Genomic DNA, 12,142 nt, shown 5'->3' with positions numbered 1-12,142 from the left:
TTGCATATGAAAAACTGGGGTTGGGGGGGAAGAGAAAAATGGAAAATAAATAAACAGTGGTAATAGTTTTATGGTAGAGATTATAGTGGTGGTAAGTGTATAGTTAAAGTGAAGGTGCTGGTAATGGAATGTCATGCAATTTTAAATAGAATAGCAATAACACAAACTTCCTAATAACATAACCAATTTATTTCTTTCTTTGTCTGTCTGTCAAGATCTCTCCCTCTCTCTAAAGCATTACACAATACCCACATGGAAAATTCAATACTTTGTCTACTCAAAATGTCTTAGGGACAATGAAATCATGGGTCCATAACCTTTGCAATATTTTTTTTTTTTTTTTTTTTTTTTTTTTTTACCATTCTTAAGTTGGCACTGCTACCTGCAATAGACTGACAGACTAATTGTTCAATGAGATGAATTTCTCAATATAATACTGCAAAGCCTAAAGCTAGACATTACAATGTTCTTGTGATGTGTTGTGGCTGGGGAACATAGGAACAACTAGGCTCACAGAGTCTATAATTTGACATACAGATAGCATTGTTCAAAGTTTGCTTTCATCACAAGATGAATAAATACTTGATGATATTCAAAATGCCCATGTTTTATATCCAGCAGCTTGGTAATCATTGAAAAGGCCCATTTAGGAATAGCAGCCAGAAATCTATGATACTAATATCCAGTTTCACAAGTTCAAAACTGACCACATATTAACATTTAGGTCCATGGAAGTATAAGAAAACGAATGTATGTTTGTGTGTATGTATATATACTAGACTACCCGCAACAGAGTTTCGTTTCGTAGGTTTTTTTTCTTTTCCATGTTATTTCACATGCTTTCAACGAATGTGACACCAAAATCATGCGTAAACAGCTCCTTTCCCCAGAAAAGGTAGGATTTGGCTGCTATTTCTTGCACGTCCTGCTAACACATAACAGGTATTTTGGGTCTTTTATCGCAAATAGCTATTACGTGGTGGTAGGGAGTGCTAAAAGTAGCAGCCAAATCTCTGGATTGTATAATCACACACACCCCAATGACACAATTACATAAGAATGTAACAATATCATGCTATATGTGATTTAAGAAGCTGTTATTGTGCACGAGGCCTCAATATAACATACATCTATATTCAAAGAATAACAAAATGTTACAAGGATATGGTGTGATTTGTTTGCAGTGTAGAAAATTTCATAACTGCATAGAAAAGCATACACTTGCAAAGACAAAATTCTTCATAAGACATCTTGAAGGCATGATCTTTTAAAAAGAGTGAGCCAATTACAAAAGAAGTGTGCAATGTGTCTCTTTCAATGCATGGATCATGGTTGTACATTGTAGATAAGACATGTAACCCAATATAAACAGCATTCTGAAAAGATCTAGCTTCCACTTAAAGGGGACAATCCTGAATAATATGGCTGCAGTTCCTGTCAGCACAACAACAGCATGGCCAGTCTGTTGTTATTCTTTTTGGAATATCTTATCCTTCCCCAACCATCTCCTTTACACACACATACACACGTGCGCACATACATACATGCGCACATGCACATGCATGCACACTCCTTTTGTAACAATGTTTGCAGTGTTGAAATGGCTGCAAGCATTGTCAACATCCCAACTAGCAGCAGTTGCATTGTTTCTGGCAGCTGCATTGGCTGTTGGCGGATGTTAGGTGCGTGGTGGCAGCAGAGCAATGAAGAGGAGGGGAAAGGGAGCTGTGTTGAGCAATTGGGCTTAGCAGTAGCCAATTACCAGTTGCTATGACAACAGTAAAAGTCACCATAACTAGCTAGGACTAGTGGTTGGCAAACAGCGATGAATGGCACATATTGCATCATTTCAAGTATAACACTACCACCACAGTATACCGCAATAGATAATGAGAAATAGCAATAAACCAGCACCTCTTCAAGAAACTGTGGCATATTCTGTGCCATGGCAATAAACACTGCAAAATTCCAAAGTTGGGTGAGGGAGGGAAAAGAAGATGCAATAAAATAATGAATTTTGTTTCCAGCGTGTAATGAGGAGTAAATATAGAAAATCAAATCTATTGATTCATTATTCCACTGCTGACCCCAGCACAATTTGAACTTAGAAATCAGAAACAATATTTTAGCAAACTATATATCTGCCATGACAAATTCTTTGGTGAAGCATTATTGTCTGTACCAAATCCACCACTCTAATAATAGTAGTTTCTACAAAATAATAACAAGAAGAAGAATACTTTTTACTATAAGCTCAAGGCCTGAAAGTTTAGGGCAGAGGTAAGTCAAGTACATCAACCCCTGTGCTCAAGTGGTACTTATTTTCATGGACCTTGAAAGGATGTAAGGCAAAGTCAACCTTGGAACTGAGGAAATAACAACAAGTGAAATGCTACTAAGCATTTTGTCTGGTGTACCAACAATTCTGCCAGCTCGCCACCTGAATAATAATAATCCTTTCTTTTATAAGAACAATGTCTGAAATTTTGAAGGAGGAAGCTAACTGATTACTTCAACCCCTGTGCTTGGCTGGTACTTATTTCATCAACCCCGAAAGGATGAATGGCAAATAACCTCGGCAGGATTTGGACTCAGAAGGCATAATGTAAAGAAGGAGGAAATGTCACAAATCATTTTGTCTGACACACTAATGATTGTGTCAGCTTGCTACCTTAGTAATAATAATAAAATAACAACAACAATGATGATGATTTCTAATATAGGTTTATGGTATAGTCATTTATGTCAACCCCACTACAAGATTTGAGCTCAGAATGTATAGTCATAAGTAAATATATTAAGATATTTTGTCCAACACACCAACAATTCTACTGATTTCACCACCCTAATAAAGTTCCAAAATAATGATGATGATGCTGATAATAATAATAATAATTGCCCAGTTGCAGTACCAGGTAGTGGCTCTCATGGCTTCTGATCTTAACTGATTGGAAGTGTTATCATGTACATTGTTTTCGCTTGGTATAAAAAGATTGTTATAACAAATATTCTGTTCGATAAAACAGATTTGCTTGTCAGTTGTTTGACCTTAACCAGCTGAGCATGTCCCTTAGTGACTGACAATATGTGCATCTCTGATCACAAGCAGAAGTAGTTGGGGAGCTTCATAGCTAAGTATTCTGAGGAATTCTTTGAGGTTCGGATAATTCACCTTTGGAAACATGGGTGTGTTGTTCAACATCCTTAAACAACCCTTATTCAGGGACCATTTGAGTGGGATGGGCTACTCAACCTGAAGAAAACCCTAACTGGGCCCCACCTCCAAGGTCATGCACTGTTTATTTTGATATGAGATCACCATGTCGTGCACATATGGTTGTGATGCATGTGTACCCTTATCAGACAGGTAGTCATGCTGGATATACTGGGCTTCGTATATTTTACCCGAGTGTCACTTTGATGGCATGCACTACTCTCTCACTCAATAATAATAATGACTTCTAATACTGACACAAAGTTACACATTTTTTGGAGTTGGGAAGAGGGAAGGATATAGTTGATTAATTTCATACTAATATACTACTGGTACCTAATTTATGAACCTGCAGGATGAAGGGCAAGAGCAACCTTGAAATGATATGAACTCAAAACAGAGAGACAAAATGATAAAATTTAATGCATTTCAAAGAAAGTGTGTAGGAGATCATACTACTCATATATCTCTTGAAAGCGTAAGCAAAGTTACTGTTTTCACTAGTATTCTGAAAATACTACAAAATCTCCAATGAATTCATTTTTGAAAGAGTGATTCTCGGGTGAAAATATTCAACATTTTCTCATTCAAATTTATTTGCATGTTTGTTTATCAACAACAACAACAAAAAAGACAAATATAAAAAAAAAAATGCTACCAGTAACACAGTAGACTAGAAATAATCATACACTATGCCAAGCCTGTGACCTGGTTTCAATACCAGATCTATTGTGAATGTCCTTGGAAAAGGCATTAACATCATAACAATCAATTTCACCCTTTCTAAAACTTCCAGCCTTTTATACTTATGTAAGAAATAATTACTTGGCACAGTCAATAGCAAGTTTTATTAGATGTTTTTCTATTATCTGGTTTATTGCTTTATTATTGTGCTGACTAGAGTCAACTTTGCTGTCTATTTTTTCAGAGTCAATAGCAGCATTGTGTAGGAAGCAGTAATTTCTCTCTGCTAGCTGACAATGTGAATTCACTTTGGTTTCTAATTGAAGCAAACTTACTTCACAGAAGACGTTTATACCCTTCAGATATACATGAATATTATACAATCTCTTTCCTTATCTTATAAAATGTCATCATACTGAAGGGAAGTTGAAATTAATTATATCAACCAATTATTATCTTCCCCATAACATGTTACATATTCATTGTTGCTACTGTTGTTCTGGGAGAAAACGAATGGTCATCTTTACAAGTTGTTTCCTCCCAGAATATTTTACTGTATTTGCCTGAATTTGTTGGCTCCAAGATCAAATCCTTCCTTACATCCCTCTACATAAAAATATACCAACAAAAGAAAGCATTCTTCCTGAACAAACTTAGCCTTATGCCTTCTCCAAAAAAAAATACTTATTATTATTGTTGCTTTTGTTGTTGGTTGATACACCTAAAACAATGAAACAGCTATCAGTTACATGCAACCTGGACGTCTTATGCCAGATTTGTACTGCTTTCATAATCACAAGCTTTGAAATAATCCTCCAATTGGCTATAACAATCAAGCTTCTTTCAACAAAACTGAGGTACAATTGCTGCACATATAAGGAGAATCAAATGTTAAATCACTACTACCATGTCTCTCTACCAATGTCATAGGAAACAATCTTGAAACACTCCATTTCTTCTCTTTATATGAAGAGAAACAGTCTTGCAAGACTTTCCTCTTCTCCTTACACATGGAGAGAAACAATTTGGTATTACTCCACCCTTATCATTAGGAACAATTATGAATGTCAACAAATGTTGATGGTAACGCATAGCAACTATATGTCTTTAAGAAAATAGTAAAAATTTCTTCCCAAAAGGATTTTCTCTTCAGGAGCAGAAAATACTTCTGCATTGATCTGATACTAACACTTATGGAGCAGAATTCATACATACCAGGGACAGTGCTGCTGCAATATACACAAATAACCAAGACACACACACATAACCAAGACACACACACATAACCAATACACACACACTAGGTGTGCTGAGTACTGCCAGCATATCTAGGACATTGATGCTGCGTAAAGATCTTAGACACATAATAAAGTACTTCTGACATACCTGACAATGCTACTACTGCACACACAAGCATCCTAAATTGTACAAAAACTGTGAACAAACAAAAGGGCTCTATATAGTTGCTTGACTTACTAGAAATAGTAACATAGTCACCTCAAAATCATCCTTAAAACATCTTGTTCTAGATATACAAGATAACAGGATGATCATAGCTGGAATACCTTAGATCACAGGTCTGCTCAATCAAAAGTTAAACAACTACAAATATTGTGAACAAAAAAACTAGCAGATTGACAAAAATTCACTGATCAACATACTACAACTGCTGTTGTGTTTTCTCTCGTGGTCTCCTCTACAGCTATTACAATGGCTTCTAATCTTTTGACCTAACAATCAGTATATAACCTCAACCCAAACTTACATGACATACCTGCTTTCTTACTTGTCATTCCTACTTTGTCTTACACACTGAATTCTACATTTAACACTCAGTCTTACTTACACACAACTGCAGTTCTCTGGAATTTCATCCATACCAAGATTTTTACCCACTGTTACTAAGGTTACCTAGGCTAAACAATAACCTGCAGATGTTCAAACTAAATATCAGCCACATCAATCCCATGAGCATTGGTAGTAGGAGCTCTCTTCTCTCATTGTTTGACTAATTAACATTTTTATTATTATCTTAAAGGGTAGTGGACAAACAGAATTGTTAGAACTCACATAAAATGACTTGTAGTAATTGTTGTGGCCCTTTATGTTCTCAGGATTGATTTCATTGATTAACCCCTCAACATACATATGCAAGTTTGTGGGTCTCCAAGAATGATTGCAACTTGGACACTGTTTACATGATAGTTAAGCAAAGCGGTTGCAGCTGCAATAGGTTCAACCTCTTGATTAAAGCAAACTAGGCTATATATAATGACAAATAATAATGTTTTTAATTGAAAATAGAAATATAGCTAAAAGTTACTATAATTAAACTTTAAAAACAGTAATGAATTGTATTTGTTAATTAATTAGAATCAAACACATCTGGGATATACAACTCCGAAAGGTTGTCAAAAATATAGATCACCTACATTTCAGTCAGTACATAAAAGAAGCAATGCAGACACTTGAGGTGTACTTAGTAACTACCAACACATCAGACACCTTAAACTTGCACTTTCTGACTGCGAATAAACAGCGTACACACACACACACACACACACACACACACACACCGCAGTACTAAAAATGCTAAGAGAGAAAATTTGTTATTTGTCTTATGACTTGCTAAGGGTTGACTTATTCTTCTGTCTGATTAATTATGCATTAGAGTCAATATACTTTCTCTATTATACTAGAGCAGCTGGAATGGTAGAGAGAGAGAAAGTGAGGTGTTGGAGAAGGAAATAACAGTGGCGGTGATGGCAGTGGGAGTGGTGCAGATAGTTGTGATTGTTATTTTGACTGTGGCAGTCCTGGCTATAAAAGTAATAGTAGCAGTATTTTATAATGATGGTGGTGGTGAAGATGGTTGTTTTGGCAATGATGACAGTAGTAGTAGTAGTAGTAGTAGTAGTAGTAGTAGTAGTAGTAGTAGTAGTAGTAGTAGTAGTAGTAGCAGCAGCTTGTCAGATTTATAACAAGTTGGTCATTTTGTTAGTGATAATACAAAAGATGATGTTGACAGGGATAAGAAAGATTGTGGTGGTGAAGAAGAAGAAAGCAAGAAGAAGAAGAAAGCAAGAAGAAGAAGAAGAAGAAGAAGAAACAACAACAACAACAGTAGCAACGGTTTATTGTTATGGCGACAATGACAGCAGAAGTAGTACTGACCACTATCATGGTGGTGATAGCAGCTTATGATGTCAGTGATGGTGTTAGATGTTGCGCAAGGTAATGATAGTGGCTACTATATTAATGATGGTGGTGGAGGTGATGGGAGTTGTAATAGTGGATGTGGGTGTTAGTAGTAGTAATCATTTACTTTGGCCTAAGATCAAGAGAAGGGGAAGGATAGAAGATGTGGCATTCGTTGTTGCATAATGAGCTTTACAAGATAATGAACTGTAGTAGTAATGGTGCTGGTGGGGAAGGTAGTGACTATTGAGGAATTTTCATCCGCAGTCAGCCAAATCAACAGAGAAAGAACTCTTCCACCTGCCATCAGCACCGTTGTTGCTCTTGGAAACAATTTCAGCGTAAACATGCTTACACAGAATCAGTAGCATTAATATCAATGTGTTATAATTCCTTTCTCCCTGATGTGTGCATGTGGCATGTGCATGCATTGACACACACACACACACACACACACACATTAGAATTGTTAGAATTGAAGTAAGCTCCTAGCAATTAGGGGTTAGTGACCCACTTTTGATCTTCATACTGCCCAGTTCACACAATTTACGGGCTTTTGCTTCCCAAAAATACATGAGCATCACTACACCCAAAACCCTACAAGAATTCAGAAAATATGTTACAAAGCAAGAAATTTTAAATATATATTATTCCTCCTTTATTTATCCTTACATGCGCGCACGCACACACACATACACGCCACTCTTCCTTAAACACGCATCATCATTGTTTTATGTTTGCTTCCCATACTAGCATGGTTTTAATAGTGTGTGTGTGTGTGTGTGTGTGTACTGACACTAAAGGTGTTTATAATGTAAAAAATTATAACAAATCTAAAAATCTAATGAAATCCCAATTTTGGGGAAATGAAAACAATGCAGTTAGGAAAAGACTACTTGCAGTTACTATAAACTATGTGTATCAAGGCTACAAAAAATATTCTCATGCGTGCAGCCTATATCCTAAGAAGAACACTATCAACTTGAGAATATTTGAATTTTTTTTTTTTAATCTTCCAAAATTGTAAATATCACAACAAACTTTTAACAGAATTTTAATGCTCAGTGTTGGGTTGCCTTCCTTGAAATATGTGATTGCTCCTCATAAATAACGTCTACAGTAAAAAGTCTAACTTGCTGTGTCTTGAGGTCTCTGGTGGAGACTTCGAACAGCTGATGTAAAACAAAGCAACAACAACAATGAAAACATTCAACCCCTGAAAGGATGAAAGGCAAAGTTGACCTTGACAAGATTTGAACTCAGAACATAAAAAAACCAACAAATACTGCAAAGAATTTTTTTTTTCTGATGCTGTAACATTTCTACCACCCCACTCAGTAATATAAATTATTTGACAGGATGGTTGAGTCAATTACAATGACTCCAGTACTGGTACTTACTTTATCAATCTCAAAAAGATGAAAGGCCAAGTTGGCCTTGAGATTTCAACTCAGAACTCAGAACATAAAGAGCCAGAAGAAATACCACTAAGAATTGTCCAACATGCCAATAATTCTGCCAATTCACCCAATAATAATAATAATAATAATAATAATAATGATAATAACAATATTAATGATAATGCCAGCAGTTTTGAGAAGACAGGGTTAGTTTATAACATCAATCTCAGCTGCTGTAGACAAAAAGGATGCAACTTACATGACTTTTATTTCTCTTGTATAATTTTCCAGATGTAAACAAAATCGTATTTGTCTCACTTTCAAAGAGAGAAGCAAGTCTTACTAGCAGCACTTCAAATGTGCCAGCCTGAAAAAAAATTCAAGAGATATATGAAGCTATATTTATATAATGGAAGTATATACAAAAGTAATAAGAACAATTGATAGTAATTAAATTTTTGATATCAATATCCTAAAGTACAGACAACAATAATACATGCAATAATTAAGAATAACATTTAATGACAATTTAAGTTTTGAGGGAATAGATTTTTTTAAAAAAAGCAATACTCAAAGCTTATGAACCACTATGAAAAAAACATATTTATCGGGCAATCAGAAATGTACTTAGTCTCTATGTTTAAAATTTACTGTCATAGACTTAAAAACTATCAAATAATCAATCTATTGAATTTCCACAGATTCCTTGCATCTAATTCAAATTGGTTTTATTGTTAATATGTTAATTCAGCTTAAGCCATTTAGTGGAAAGTGAAAGTTAATAACATAGAGTAGCCCACAGACCCAACACTTTTCATGGCAGTTTGTATCAGACTTTTTCATAGATATATACTGCTTGTTTTAAAATCAGAAAAAAGCTGATGGGGAACATTAAACATGTACAGTCAAACACAACAAATCAATTTTCCTTCTGAGTTATATATTTGAGTTAAAATCCCTTACAACCACGATAACCTTAACTCAACCTTAACAAATACTGCTGACTCCCACACAAAATAAACCTTTTATTTCTTTTTGTTACAGAGAAGTGAGCACTTGATTGAAAAAGATCTGGTTTAAGTTCTGGCTGGAGCCATGTGCCTTCACTTATATTAAATGATTGGTACAGTCAGCACAGGGTCATATATCTGATATCTGGAGGAAGAGTGTAATCTATTTAACCAACATCAATATTGGATGGCAAAACAATCTACCACTGAATTTAAACACTACCAGCTAGCTGGCTTTAGTAAAGTTCATTCTGTAGCAAGAATTCAGGCCAGATCTTTGGATTGAGTGTAACTTCCCTCCCTGCTACCAAAATCAACATCCTGACAAAAAGTTCACATGTGCTACCCTTTCTTTTTGGGGGTTATGTGGAGACAAAAAACATACTTCACTAGTGCTTTATTTTATCAACCCTGGAAGGATAAAAGGTAAAGTCAACTGAAGCCAAAACCTAAAAAAAAAATCACATCTTACCCCCTTTAAGAAAATAAAAAACACAAATATGCTATTGTAGTTACATTATACCGGAAAAATATTCAAACAGGTTGATCATGGCTGGATTTTCTTTACCTAAAGCTAAGCTAGTTTTAATCTATATAAGGTGTTAAAAATTCTCGGAAGATTCATTCAAATATCCAACCTGATTCAAAAACATTAAAATACCATACAGATGAAGACAACTTTTTTAAAATTGAACATACCTTTAGCAGTGTTATTTTGTCATCTTTGCAAAGGAGTGAAAATGCAGGTATAAACTGTGCAAAGTCTGTGATGGCTGTTACCACAGGGGCACAATTGTCAGACATGTTTTTGAATGACTGGTTGTCATTATTTAACCGCAGAAAAGAGTTTGGATCAACAGGGCATGCCTAGAGAAAAGATGAAGAAAAGATTTAAACTATCAATGCAAATAGTTATAGTAACATTCAATAAACATGTATCCACAAACATTGATGTATCTAGTATTAGATAAGATAGTGAGGTTTTTTTATGGTTTATTTGCTTTTAATTTTATTTGTCCATCTGAATCAACATCATATTCATCCCAGCATAGCAAAACAAATGTAAAACTACTGTTTCTGTTACTAATAATGATGATGAAAGGAGAGTTAGGACTAAATAACTAAGCAATAGACAAATTAATAATAACATTCTTTCCTAGACATAGTTCCAGTGGAACATCCCATTTGCAGTCAAACTAATATTTGTACACATATAAATAATACCGTCAAAAATATGTGCCATAAAATGAAGCATTTAATCCTCTTGGAAAAATCTAAAATATCTCTAATCACACCCACAACATGTACATGTAATACCTTAATACCAAATCTCCAAACAAAATTACAATTTATTTAATTACTGCTTCATTGTTATAACAATCAAAAGCTACCACTTGAGTAAGAAAAAGTGCAAAACTGACAAAAAAATAATTGAAAACTTATAAATGTAACTGCATCATTCTTGTAAAACTTTTTTTTTTTTTGACAGATTACATTTACTTATTTCCATCTCTTTGAAACCATTTACAGTTTTATGTTGTTTTATGGCAGTTTTCTTATTATTTGTGGAAATTCTGCAACAGCATTTTTCACTGATTTTCAACATTCCAGATTGTATTACACAAGCATTTTGCTGAGATATTGTAATATTTACACCACCCACAAGTGCATTAGTGTCATTACTGAAATCAAAAAGCTACTACCAGAATGTGGATTCAGCTTGTAAAGAGCTTACTGTTATTTTCTGTGGCACTTTATTAACCTATGAGCTATTCATCCTCTATTAAGAACATGATCATACAATCATCATTTTAGTAACTCTTTGGAATTAGTAAGGAGATAGAATAATGAGATTCAAATTTTCAATTTGTTTAAGAATAATCCATACATATCTACAAATATACAAGAGGCTGTATGTTTCACAATCAGTGAGTCTAACCGTGAATATGATAATGTATGTGAGTGTAAAATCTACCGATGATGTAAGATCTACTGAGTAAGCAAATGGGAGAGTTCAGTATATAAAATATGGGGGGAAAATGCTAGTAGAAATATACTTACTGTTTGTTCTGGATTGCCACAATCATAGTTATTGTTTTCTTCAGCAGTTTTGCGCATTCTATACAACCGTTCACGGCAATATTCATTTGTTTTTTGGTGTGCTTTCAAAACTGACTGAATTATTTCATCACTATTCTGTAATAAACTTTCAAACTCTGATGATGGACCTTGTGAATTCACCATCTGCATCTGTTTCATAATGCGAGCTTTTTCACTTTTTGGAACCCGACCAAATCGGACAGCTATTAAACAAAAAATAGCAAAGTATAACTAGAAGTCATTAAAAAAATAATTTTACATAGTTCTCAAAGTATGAAGGATGGAAATTTGTAGTAAATAATGTGTCGCGAAATTTCATATGTAAATGTAGTAGAGTAGCAGAACCAACTATCATTCATGAGTGAGTATGGCTTAGTGACATATACCATACTTTCACTAATTGCTTTGGGTGTCCTTGTAGTCATGAACTGAAGCAGACACCTTCTGAACCCTCCATTCTTCCAGTGGTGCATCAGGGATGTGACTGTTGGATGGAGAGAGGGCTGTACCAGCACCCAGCTGGAACTAATTTACAG

The 12,142-nt window shown here is 34.8% G+C and overlaps 1 protein-coding gene across 1 annotated transcript in view; it reads right to left on the bottom strand.

The window, feature by feature from the left end:
• Positions 1 to 12,142, bottom strand: part of LOC106871941 (uncharacterized) — a 107,511-nt gene that overhangs the window by 32,509 nt on the left and 62,860 nt on the right. The window contains exons 5-7 of the mRNA XM_089339065.1: positions 11,568 to 11,809; positions 10,206 to 10,373; positions 8,756 to 8,863 (exon numbers count right to left, since the gene is read on the bottom strand). Coding sequence (XP_089195191.1) covers positions 8,756 to 8,863; positions 10,206 to 10,373; positions 11,568 to 11,809 — 518 coding nt within the window. The remainder of the gene's footprint in view (positions 1 to 8,755; positions 8,864 to 10,205; positions 10,374 to 11,567; positions 11,810 to 12,142) is intronic.

Source organism: Octopus bimaculoides, chromosome 21 (assembly GCF_046866305.1).
Source record: "Octopus bimaculoides isolate indiv1 chromosome 21, ASM4686630v1, whole genome shotgun sequence".
Taxonomy (NCBI): Eukaryota; Metazoa; Mollusca; class Cephalopoda; order Octopoda; family Octopodidae; genus Octopus; species Octopus bimaculoides.
Note: the sequence above shows the minus strand (reverse complement) of the source record. Positions and strands in the feature narration are given on the sequence as shown.